Source organism: Stegodyphus dumicola, chromosome X2 (genome assembly GCF_044657685.1).
Source record: "Stegodyphus dumicola isolate Sdum_Otavi_A_Nest chromosome X2, ASM4465768v1".
Lineage (NCBI taxonomy): Eukaryota > Metazoa > Arthropoda > Arachnida > Araneae > Eresidae > Stegodyphus > Stegodyphus dumicola.
The window spans coordinates 117,113,708-117,127,405 of record NC_140781.1 but is presented as its reverse complement, the minus strand read 5'-3'; the positions used below and the strand labels follow the sequence as shown (position 1 = coordinate 117,127,405).

The window sequence follows — 13,698 nt, the reverse complement described above, 5'->3', positions numbered from 1 at the left end:
TAATAATTTGTAAATACATTAAAACTGAGCAAGGAACTTAAAATGAATTAATACAAAATATTATAACAGAAAATTTTGCTTTTAAGATATTAAAAATCTTTCGATCATATTCATAATTAAATTATTTTATAAAATCAGTTTCTAATTTCAGTTCATTTGTATTAAAGATTCAATAATAAAATTAGCCATTTAATAATCTTTACAGATTAAATTTAAAGAAGTTTTAGTGTTTTGATGAGACTGTTAGGAAATTGTTAAAAGAAAATTTTATTCTTAAAACTAAATTAATTCATAGCCACAAAATAAGTGATATGTTTTCGTAACATGAAACTAGATGAATTTTATTACGATTTTAATATATTTTAAAAGAGCGATATAATAAAAGAACATTTTCATTTAATGAAATTAAAAGAAAAAAAGATATTACTTTAACTCAAGAGGCAGAGGAGATTTTTTTAATTTCATCGATAAAAACCTTTATGAAAGAATTAATAATAATTAATTTCTTTGTAAGGATCTTAAGTTTTACTAACGTTTATTTTATTTTATTTTAAATCTTTACTATCACTTCTTATTTTCTACTTCCGGCCAGAATTATAAGCGTGAAGGATTTTTATGCAAAGTTTGTCTGGCGAACGCCAAGTACTTAAGTTGTGGCTTTTTGCCAAGCAAGAGAGAGAGGAAGCAGTAAGTCAACGCAGGCCGCTTACCTTAGAAGTTACGCAGTTGTTGTTTGCCTTCCAGGCCTGAGGTTTTAATCCTCTTGATAAATTAAAACGTATTGTAGTGTTCACAGTCTCTGTGCTACATACGCTTCCTGTTATTATAAGGCCAATCTTCCACGTGTATTATTCTAAAGTTAAATTAGAGTTTAGTTTTATTTTTATACTTTTACGTTAGACCCCGAGTTGCGGGTCAGTGTATTCCGAAGTACGGAAGTTATTGTATATAGAGAAAAATAAAGGGTTTTGTATACCCTTCGTCTGTATCCTGTCTACTTACCACAATTAGTGAACATAGCTTTAGTAAGCTCTCTGTTCCGAGTCAGGTCCTTGTATGTTCCCGAAGAAAGTTAGAAGGAACATTGAACCTGATATCTTATAAAAAAAGAAGATTGTGATAAGTTATAATATTGCAAACGAAATAAATTAACTTAAAAAAGAAAATAAAAAATAAATAGGAAAATATATGGAATAATTTCTCCCTTTTAAAAAATAAATCTCAATAAATGGAAACCAAGACAGTGGAGCTGACACTCCTAAAAATACGGTGTCATTGTAAAGTTGAAAAATACCTTTAAATAGATTTTGTTCTCAATTCTGCAATGGGAAATTTGAATACTGCAGTATTTGTAAAATTTGAAGATAAAAAATTAATAATACATCCAGATCCTCCATTTACTGTGTCAGAAATTAATAGTGTTATAGAAAACCTTAAATGCAATAAAGCTCCTGGTCTTGATTCTATTTCAAACGAAATTTTGAAGCAAGTTCATAGAATGTTTCCAAATTTATTCTCCAAAATCTTCAATACTTGTCTGAAGCTTGGTTCATTTCCTCGTTGCTGGAAAAGAGCGAATGTTGTTTTAATTCCTAAGAATAGTGGTCCTCATATTCCGCATTTAGATAACTTGAGATGCATTAGTCTTCTTCCCAGTTTAGGAAAAGGCCTAGAAAAGCTGTTTGTTAATAGAATTACTTGGTTCTTGCACAATAAAAAACTGCTAAACAAAGCACAGTTTGGTTTTACCCCTCATAAGAGTTGTGAAGATGCACTTTTGTACTTAAAAGACATAGTGGACGAAGGTAAAATGAGAAATTTACACACAGTTTTAGTGTTCCTTTATATCAAAGGTACTTTTGACTACGCCTGGTGGCCTGGGATACTTGTTTTTTTAAGGAAAGCTGGTATTCCGTGTAATATTTTCCGCCTTATTAAAGATTTTCTGCATGACAGATCTGCATTGCTCTCCCTTGGCCACGTTTCTTCCTCCCGCATTTTGGAAAGAGGTTGCCCTGAAAGCTCGGTTTCCGGACCTTTACGGTGGAATTTAATTATGAATGATCTACTCAATAGACTCTCACATTGTCCGAGTTGTAAAACAATTGCTTTTGATGATGATCTACTAATTTGCTTTCAAGAGAAGTATCCCACTACTCTCTTTAATACGGCTCAGAACATCCTTAATATTATTTCCAATTGGTCCAAAGAACAGAAATTGGAATTCAATCCTAATAAATCTAAAATTATGATAATTAAAAGAAAGCATGTCAGCTATACAAACCAAAAATTGTACTTGGATAAACCCTTACTCGAAACGGTGAATGAAATTAAATATTTAGGCGTTATTCTTGTTCATAAGTTCTGTTGGAAAAATCATATTATGTATTTATCCAATAAGTGTGAAAATATACTTAGAGGACTGAATCTTGTCCCTTGCAATACTTTTGGTTTAAAATCTAATATTATTGATATGATTTATAAGTAGGGTATTGCCCCCTTTATTTGCTATGCTTCTAGAGTGTGGGGAACAGCTTTAGAAAAGAAGATTAATTCCCGTATACCCAGAATTCAAAGAAGAATTTTACTAAGAGTTGTGCGTGGCTACAAAACAGTTAGCTATGAAGCCTGTTTCGCAATTTCAGGATTTCCTCCGATTGACTTTCATGTTTTAAATGACAAAAAGTTTAAAGATACCATCAGTAAATTTATGTTCGATACCAAGGTGTTGTTTGAAGATCTTCCTCATCCTGCCAATCGTTTGCCAGTTCAAACTATCATTTATGACAATTCTGTTGATGATAATTTCCCTGCTGTGTGTTATACAGATGGCAGTAAAATTAATAATCGAGTTGGATTAGCTTATGTCGTTTTCCATCATGGTTCTGAACTGGAATACAAACTTTTTAGAATTCCCAATAAATGCAGTGTTTTCCAAGCCGAATTACTGTGCATTATAGTGAGTTAAATAAGTGGATATCTAACAACTGTTCACTAAGTGCTAAATTTCTTATTCGCACTGATTCTCGTTCATCCTTATATTCTCTTAGGAATATCTTCTCATGTAATAAATTAATTGTCCCTTCTCATGCCCTTCTTAAAGACCTTAATAATAAAGGTGTTGATGTTATTTTTTCTCATTTACGTGGCCAGACGGGCAATCTAGGAAATAAAAGGACTGATTGGTTGGCAAAACAAGCTACACATCTTCAAGTAATTACTCCAATGATACTTCTTAAGTCATTTTACAAGAACAAAAATAAGGATGATATAATAATATAAGTGGAATGAACTGTACAGGAAATCTACTACTGCATCTTTGACTAAACTACACTGGTGTGCAAAAATTAAGGACGAAGTCGAAAAATTAGCATATCAGCTCAACGAAGAGGCAGAGCGGACAGAAAGACCAATCAGGCGATTAAGTAAGGTGATGTACGGTAGCACATGCGCAGATATACAGGTAGACGTAATGGGGAGTGTCTGAGTAGTATAAAGCATGTTGTCGGTGTAAGATCAGTATCTCTGACAAAGAGATTGCACGCCGTATAGCAGTTAAAATCACACCGAGTTGCTGCCTCAGCGAGAAATGGCGAATAATCAATCTGTTAGACGACATCTGGATGCTTTTACCCGAGGTCTAATCATTGGGAGGTTGGAGGAAGGCCTCAGTGTGACAAGTGTGGCTGCAGAGTTCGGAATTGCTCACAGCATCGTTTCATGACTTTGGAGACAATTTCAAACTACAGAAACAGCTATCCGGGGGTTTAGTAGTGGTCGTCCACGAGGAACCACACCCGCAGATGAATGGTATATTGCCTTACAGGCCAGAAGAAACAGGTGGCAGACAGCGGGAGAAATCGCTAGACACACGACACAGGCGACTGGACGACCGATATCGCGTTTTACCGTGGCCAGAAGACTGCACGGTGGTGCTCTGTTTGCACGACGCCCTGTACTGTGTGTACCTCTAACGCCTGCCCATCGGAGAAGGCGTTCTCTGTGGTGCCGGGAACACCGGAATTGGAGAGACAATGAATGGGGACGAGTACTCTTTACGGATGAGAGCAGATTCAGTCTGAGTAGCGATTCTCATCGCATACTCATCTGGAGAGAGCGGGGAAGACGCAATCATCACTCTAACATCATTGAAAGGGACAGGTATGGAGGTGGCGGAGTTCTGGTTTGGGGAGGCATCATGCTTGGTAAGTCGTACAGACCTTCACATCTTCGAAGCAGGTTCAGTCAACGGGACCCGTTATTGTAACGACATTCTTCTTCCATATGTGCGTCTTTTTAAAAGGCGCTATGGGTCCGCAGTTCCTTTTCATGGACGACAATGCACCATGTCATCGCACAGTAGCTGCCGAACAGCTCTTAGAGAGTGAGGATATTGAACGTATGGATTGGCCGCCACGATCTCCGGATTTCAATCCCATCGAGCATGTATGGAGTTTTCTAGGCAGACGCTTGGCAGCTCGTACCTTACCACCAGTAACGATTCCGGAGCTTCGATTGGCGCTGCAAGACGAATGGGCAGCAATGCCTCAACAACTCATTGACACCCTCATTCTCAGCATGGGCAGACGCTGTGAAACCTGCCTAGCAGTCAGGGGAGATCATATCTCCTATTAAAGACCGGATGTTTCTTGCTGGACACCCACCACAGGGATGTTTCGGTTTTCAGTCGCATTGCGCTCCATGCTACTTTTTTAAATAAAGCTTCTTTTTATCCCTCTGATTTCTCTTTTAGTAAGTGTTGCTTACATTACTCATGTCCTTACGTATTGGGGATCTTACGGTATTAAATGTGTTGATTTGGAAAGCTTTTGTACAAAGTTATATTGAAAAAACCGTCTCGTCCTTAATTTTTGCACACCAGTGTATATTTTCCTTCCATTCCTCACAAATTGAATAATAAACACTTTTTCTGCAATTTTGAAGTTACTCAATTTCTAACAGGACATGGTAAATTCAATTCATATCTGAAGAGATTTAGATTATCTAGTGCAGTTTTGTGTTCATGCAGGTTCGGGGGAGTGCAAAATGTAGAACATTTGTTGTTCTATTGTTCAAAGTTCAAGGAAGAACGAACGGAACTCATTTCTAGGTTAAACTCTGTGAATATTACATTTCTTCCCCCTCTTCACGTATTTGTCCAACATAAAATTTCCTTCTATTTCTTCTGTAAATTTATCTCTTACGTGTCATCTGTGAATTTGTGAGTTTATTTTATTTTGCGTTGTGTTGTTGTATTTTTTTTTTTTTTACTTACCTCTGTAAGCCTTGTGTAATACTATGTGGTGCACAAGGAATTTAAAATTTTCAATTTAAAAAAATTATAATTGCGAATGTGGAAAATAAAAAAAGAACATTTAAAGAGCCCATAAAGAAGGACATTTAAAGAGTAATTATCATATCAAACCCGTATCCGAAATTTTAATATAGAGTTTGCATAAATATGGAATTTAAAGAGTGAGTCAGCGACCTCTGTCTGGAATTTTTTTAATCAGTTTAGCCTTAGACTGTAATCAATTTCATATAGTTTTTTATTCGTCCAAATAATTCTAGGCCCGAAAATATTCTCTTTAAAAAATGCTTCCTGAATAAAAGGAGAACCCACCGAGATCAGACTATAAATGAGCTGAAAAACGCTTTAAAACATTTAATTATTAAACAACCTGGGAGTTATAAAAAAGGTGATTTAGTTAAATTATTAGTTAAATTTATCAGAAAAACAGGTAACTACAGATATGTTTTGGAAGATTTATTGAATTTAGATTTAACTGACTATCTAAATAAAATTAAGAAAGAATTTATTAAAAAACCAGAAAAGAGTAATAAAATTAAGAAGATATTTGATTCTTTTAATTTCATATGTAATAAAATACGAAAGATATTGTATCTAAAGACGAAGGATTTCGTCCTAAAAAAGATAAATAAATTAAAGGTATCTGAAGAAAAAGAATGGAAAAGCTATTTGATACAGCTTTCAAATCCTAGAGATGCTTTTTCAGGTGGTAGATACGAACCTATCAAATTACAATATGAAACGAAAAAAAAAATGAAAAAAGGTAGATGCATTGATGTTGTTTTACTAATTGATGTGCAAGCCAACTGTTAACTTCTAGCGATGATTATCCAATTGGACATCCTTACAAAATTTACAATCCTCTGAAATATGATAAAAAATTGTATGGTTTCATCAAACGTGAAGTGTTAGATCCTGGAAAATTACGCAGTCCTGAATTACATTTTAAAGACGATAAATTGTTATTTTCCTTATGTAAATCATGTTCAAAAAGTATTCAATGCAAACATTTTAAACTATTGTCGAGAAGAGAAAGAGTAAAGTTATTGAAAGCAATTAGCTATTGAAAAAGGATACAAAATTTTAAATATATATGAAGTATGCCATTTTTAAAGGAAACAAAAAAAATATTCAAAGAATATGCTAGTGTTTTTAAAATCAAATTAGGAACATTTGATAAATGGTTTAATCATTTTAAAAATAAAGAGTATGAAAGAGCTATTAAAGAAAAACTAGGTATCGATTTAGAAAAAATAAAAATAAATCCAGGTATGAAACATATAGCTAAAATTTGCTTAAATTCCTTGTAGTTACCCTACAAGGAATTTAAGCAAATTTTAGCCCAAGAAAAAATATGAAACAAACTGAATATGTTACAGAATTGGAACATTTTTATAAAATTATATTAAATGATAAGATAAAGAATTTAAATATTATTTTTAAGAAAGGTAATTGTATGAAAATCAGTTATGACAAATGAACATATGCAAGATAATTTTAATGCAAATGTATGTATGTATATATCAGCTTTTACTACCAGTTCTGCTTTATAAATATTAGATAAATTAAGATATAACGTTTTATATTATGATACAAGTTCTATTATTATATTGACAATAAAATAGAAACAGGATGTATGTCAGGTTAATGAGCAGATGAATTGAAAGAAAATGAATGAAAATATCATGGATATCTGTTGCTTTTGAGAACTATAACTATATTTTAAATACTAATTACGAAAAAGGAAAAAGATTTAAAATGTGCAATGAAAATGTAACCAAACTCAGTTTTACAGAAACAATTAAAATAATAAGAGAAACTAAACACATATATGTAAAAATTAATCAATTTTAGATTAAATAAGTCAACGGAGCTGACGCTTCTAAATGTATTGCTAAATAAATGGCAGAAGAATATCAGGAAAGAACAAAAATTTTATTCAACAGTTTCATGATCCAGAAGATTTATAGAAAAGGTTCAAAATAAGGTTCTTTGGAAACGTATATTTCTGAAAATTATCGGAAAAATTTATTGAAAACTTTAAAGATAAAGTTGATTGGAAATGTGTTTTTGAATATCAGGAAACAGTAGAACTTATAGAAAAACTTTAAGATAAAGTTGATTGGAAATGTATTTTTGAAAATCAATAATTAACTTAAGAATTTATTGAAAATTTTCAAGATAAGGTTGATTGGAAATGTATTTGTAAATGTCAAAATCTATCAGAAGAATTAATGGAAAAATTTCAAAATTTTTATATTCTTGAAGATCAGCAGTTAGCAGAATATCTGAGAAAAAGTTTTATGATACGTTACCTTTTGAGTTCCTAAAAGTAATTCTAAGCAAATGTCAGAAATATTAAATATTAGAGCTTTAAATTTTACAAATAAAAACTTGTCATAAACTTAATCTTTGACTTATTTTCTTAATGATTTGCATGAAAAATATAATTCTGAAGCGTCAGCTCAGAAAATATCTGTTTTGTTCATGGATATTAAACCAAAAGGGTATTTAAAAGAATTTATATTGTTGCTAAAAATAAACTGAAATTGAGAAAAACTTTGAAATTTTAATTTTATACATTTTCAGGGGAAGGTAACTTTTCACCCTGGTTCTTTACAAAATATGCAATATTTTTACATTTTTCAGAGTGAGAAAATATTCTGAATTCTTTACAAAATATGTAACATTTTGATATTTTTAGTGTTGTATTATTTTTTTATTTTTTGGGGTATAAGAAAATATTTAAAAATTGTCCTGTTTTAATAATTATTTTAACCTTTTTTTGGGGGGCCGCGGAGGCGGTGTAGTAGTTAGGGAAGCCTAATACGATACCGGTAAGGGCCCGGGTTCGAATCCCGGAGAAGGCATGGATGTTTGTAAATGCATAGAGTCTTTGCTGCATGAAGGCACTTTAAATACATGGTCAATCGAAAGTCCTTTCGAGAGATTGTGGTAGAGAAAGAGGGGTGGGTGTCCCTCGGACCGGTCCCCCCCCCGAGTCTGGCCAACAACAGGCCCAGTCTTACTCTCCTTTCCACGATGAATTTCGTGGGATTATTCTGATGTTACTGTCAGACAAGTGAGGTAAGTCGCAACAACAACAACACAACACACCTTTTTTGTATCATTTTAAGCTTTTTATATTAAAATGAACTTAAATTTAGTGGCAACTTTCGAGAATGCTTCATAAGGGTTGAAATGTTTATAATGAGCAGCATATGTACGCTATTATAAGAAACTCGACGAATTTAACATAATGTTGATTTAAGTGTAATTTAAATCAATATTATGAAGGATTTATCATGCGTTCTACAGTAGCATACATATGCTGCTATTATATCGGTTGTAAAAGGCTTGATATGCAAAAATACTGCAGGACGACGAAGGCTATATGCAAGAAGTCTGTACGCATCGGTACCAAAACTGTGTGCCCGTTTGAAAGTCTTAGCCTGAGAAGCACGATTAAAATGGCACAGTTAACATATAACTTTGACACAAGCATAAATTCTAAGTTCTTTTCATAGATAAATTAGGATGATTCCTAGATTCGGATAGTAAATATATGATGCCCTGAAGAAAAATAGTAACAAGCAATTAGTCTACAACGAGCAATTAGCTGAATACGAAGTGTTTGAATTTATTAGTGTACTATTTGTTTGTTCATATTGTAAGGCAATTCTCCCGCTTTCCTAGCGTGCCTTCGTGGTGTAGTGGTTCTGCACGCTGGGCCGGTATTCCAGAGGTCCGTGGTTCGATTCCCGGCGAAGGCGGTTGCTATTTTTCATCTTTCCTGCTTCCCAAAAAAAATCCTAATGTCTCTACAATATGAATGCAACAAAGCACACTAGGGCAACTAGTCCAAGGGAGGCAAAACTTGGCTTAAGCTACGCACGGCAAAATCGATGTAATATAATGGTATGGACTTGCTTTTCCTTGGCATACCACACCGACTATTATAAGCAGCACTATGGAGTGTTAAAGATATCGGGACTAAGTCGTTTAAAACCTTGTGTGTGGCTTTATGCTGAAATAGTCAGTCCATATTTTTTTTTTAAAATAAATGACTAGGCTTATCCGTATAAAGCGAACTGAAGAGACTAAACGGATCCAAATTGGAAAAGAAACATGTAATGCGAAATTTTAAAATTAAGCAAAAAGGCAATCTTAGTTCGGAGAAGATTTTGGCGTTCAACCAAAAACAAGGAACCAGAAGAAAAGGTTTTTTTCTTTAAAGGAACAAGAGACCTGTGTTTGATCACCCCCCCCCAAAAAAAAGAAATCTGCTGAGTTTTATTCAAAATCTACTCCGAGCTAAATTGCATTTTTGGCCTAATTTCAAAATTAATTTGGATGTTGAGGCTAACATATTCTCTTCCATCCAAAATATTTGCTACTTTCTCCAAGAATTATCTCTGCTCCTGTATCCCTGTCTGTTACTCCTTAGAGCTACAGACATTTTTACAAGGATGTCAGTTCTTTACACTATGCTGGGCTGATTTACGGAAGAAATGGAACTTGCGTCAAAATCAGATTTCATAATATGTTCTAATTAGTGCCCTCTGCCAAATTTATTAAGAAGCATTAGTAAGCATTTATAGATTACAAAAATCCTAAATGTATGTAAATGTTCTTATTTTCTAATAATACTTCATTAATAAACAGTTAACAGTTAAGCTCGATTAACTGTTTTCTTGTGAAATTTGGAGGTAATTGTTATAGAATTTTACGAATTATGTCTGATCTATTTTCCCGTGGTGACATTGTGAGTGCATATAAAAAAATGAAAAATCAAGTATAAATTAATAATCAAGTATAAAGTAAGCTAATAAAGTGGCTTAATTTCAAAATCTAAATTACGGAAACAGCAAGCGCTAGAGCGCAAGTAGTTGAAGAAAACGGTGACAAATAAAACTCCTAGATGAAGGTTGTGGAAATTCGTAATAAAAATGCAAGCGTAAAAACGCGTTTGAAATCGGTAGTAAAAGCAAATATAAAAATATAAAACAATTTTTTGATAAATTACTAGGAAAATAGCAAAAAGGTAGAGCTCTTAAATGCATTTCGGATTCAATTTCAGATGAGCGAGAAAAAGTATTGAAAATATTCACCAACATCTAGCCTCAGTATATTTTATTGTTCAGCCTAGATGTTATCTGAAAAACTCCCGCTTAAATTCTTTCGAAAATGGAAACAGTTCATCATTTAATGAAGTAAACAGGCAGTCTCAGTCTGTAAGAAAAATAAATCTTATCATTTTAATCTAAATAAAAAGGATAGAGATTAAGGTAATATAAAGCAACTCAACGCAAAGAAGAAAGAAACAGGAATACTAAATTATACATAGCAAATATTTGTTACATTATTATCAAAATATCAAATTCTGGATGTATTTTAATTGCTGTCTGTGAGGAAGGAGACATAGGTTTCTTTCTTCGTGGATAAATTTATGTTTTTTCATGAAGCTAGTACTTTCTTGTCAAGTTTTTTAATTGTTGATAGCAAAGAGAAATGTCTGTTTTAATTACTTTTCAGTGCTTTCATAAGATAAAATTCTGCGCTTAATATTGAGTCCTGCATGTTTCTTATCGCTTATAATTTAGTTTTCCTACACTTTTGAATCTATTAACAAAGGTGAAAAGTATGATATGAATTGGCAAGAAAATAGATTTTGAGACGCACAAACTTATATGTCCCCCAGCAGGAGATTAGTAAAACATGCATGGCATGGAAAATTAATAAATGATAAAAAAAGTTATATAAGCTAGTGGTATACGATTTTGAGTGATTTAAAAATGTAAGTTCTATGAATTTGCTGAGAAGAAATAAAGTAAATTTATCAATTTAGTCTGGATTTCAAAAATGAAGTCCAAAGTAAATTTTTCAATCAAGCTTCAGTGAGTACCCAGTTTTAATATTATGTAATATCTTTGTGCTTCCTCATTCAATTATAATTTCTACATTTTAAGATAAGACTATATTTTATTTACATTAATTTCTTTTTTACTTTTCGTAGCACCTTGCGAGAAAAAATATTGCCGTTTCAATGGAGATTGTTATGAAGAAAACAATCGATCTTCGTGTCGATGTCCAACAAGCTGCAAGGAGCATTACAGTCCTGTCTGCGGAAGTGATGGATTTACTTACAACACAGAATGCCAAATGAGAGTTGATTCTTGTCGTAAGAAAAAGAAGGTCTATGTTCGGCATGAGGGCTTGTGCTCAACAGCCTAAATGACGTAACTTCAGAATATAAATCCAGAATCATTTATTTAATATCTATGTAGAACTTAACAAGAATTTTACAGTACTAGTATCACATTTTATGTTTTGATTTGGGGGTTGTGAGTAGTCGTTATTAAAATGAGTTCAAATTGCATCGCTTATGGTTCTGTTCAAAGTCTTGGATCACTTAGAAAAATTATTCACGATAACGAGTAAATATCTGTTTTTGTTGACTTCACTATGTAGGTGTGTACCTAATAAGTGAATTTCTATTAATTCATTTGCGAAAGTGACTTTTATGTTATTTAGATTCTCGGACGGGCTATACTTAACGTCGTTACTAACTGATAAATATGGTATTTCGTTAACTAAATGACAAATATGGCATGACTTGACATACTAACTAACAAATTGCTCCAGCGGTGGAAAATAAAACAGTCTCGCGAACTCGCTGTACTGTTTTCCTTATTCCAAGGTTGACGGCAATTGGCTAATCATGCAATGTCTCCAAAATGCTTTGGATAACCGGTCTGAATTCATCATTCTCATTGGCAGTTTTTGCTTAAAATAAAGGTTGTCGATGATTTCATAATTTTCAGCTCTAATCCTAATTTCCGTAATGTGTTGATGCTTAGTATGGTTAGGATCTTTAAAATAAGACTTTGAACAGAACCATAAGGTATGAAAAATGACTGTTATGAATGATAAAAATAACTGTTTCAAATGCTTTATCAAATGTTACTTAAATATGATGAGAAAATCTTTGAAGAAGTTGAAGAGGAGTTGCACTTGGTATAACTCACTACCATTCATTTAAAATAATAGAATAATAAAAGTATTTAATTCATAATGCTCATTTTCATTTATTTATAATAGAATAGAGTGAGTTGGGGAACTGGTGCACCGAAAGACCTGAGTTTGAATCTCACAGACTGCATGGATGTAAATTATCTGTTCCTTCATAGGAAGTAACGGTGGTCGCCTGTTAGGTGCTTCCGTAATAAAATGACCGCTGTTCGGGCCTTAGTAGTGGCAAAAGCCCTAAAATGGCTAGGGCCCGCAATACAAAAATAGCGTTTTACTTTTTACATCGATGAAATAAAAGTTTCTAACGTCTAAAACTGGTGCAAGTAATTAAACCCAGCATTTTCGCCTGGTTTACCGGACTCGCCCCTAGATTTCATTAGCGAAACACGGTTTTATTTGTAAAAAATCAAGAAATATTTATAGCATTCCTTCTCTGAAACGAACTTCTTTCGTGTCTATTTTGTTACTACGAATCATTTTGTCATTAATTAAGGCAACAGCATTTTATTTGATATTAATGAAACTTCATTACTTTATACAGATGTGAGAAGTTATCAATATAAATGCTAATTTATTAACGCAGTCGTCTTAGCGCTTATAATAGTTTTTTTACATACTAACATATAATCTTAACTATATTTTTGTTCACCCACTCGGCTATCTTTGACTGCGGCCGATAAGGTATTATTTTTAAATGCCGTATGACAAGGCCTGCGCATAATCCCCCAAATATTTTAATAACGAATTGTTTTCCTTTACCCGAAATTACTTTTAATAGAGCTTCATATTTCAAATATATTTATTTAGAAAAGAATCTGAAACAATTTTTCGGAGACTCTTTTGAAGGGGACTACTTAAAAATCACTTAGAAAAATTATTCACGATAACGAGTAAATATCTGTTTTTGTTGACTTCACTATGTAGGTGTGTACCTAATAAGTGAATTTCTATTAATTCATTTGCGAAAGTGACTTTTATGTTATTTAGATTCTCGGACGGGCTATACTTAACGTCGTTACTAACTGATAAATATGGTATTTCGTTAACTAAATGACAAATATGGCATGACTTGACATACTAACTAACAAATTGCTCCAGCGGTGGAAAATAAAACAGTCTCGCGAACTCGCTGTACTGTTTTCCTTATTCCAAGGTTGACGGCAATTGGCTAATCATGCAATGTCTCCAAAATGCTTTGGATAACCGGTCTGAATTCATCATTCTCATTGGCAGTTTTTGCTTAAAATAAAGGTTGTCGATGATTTCATAATTTTCAGCTCTAATCCTAATTTCCGTAATGTGTTGATGCTTAGTATGGTTAGGATCTTTAAAATAAGCATAAATGTTGTTAAATT

The 13,698-nt window shown here is 32.9% G+C and overlaps 1 protein-coding gene across 1 annotated transcript in view; it reads left to right on the top strand.

The window, feature by feature from the left end:
• The window catches only part of LOC118181704 (agrin-like), a 64,607-nt gene extending 52,221 nt beyond the window's left edge, over positions 1-12,386 (top strand). Inside the window, exon 3 of the mRNA XM_085809145.1 lies at positions 11,328-12,386. Within this exon, the coding sequence (XP_085665271.1) occupies positions 11,328-11,545 (218 nt within the window). The 3' untranslated portion in view covers positions 11,546-12,386. The remainder of the gene's footprint in view (positions 1-11,327) is intronic.
• Positions 12,387-13,698: the final 1,312 nt, after the last annotated feature.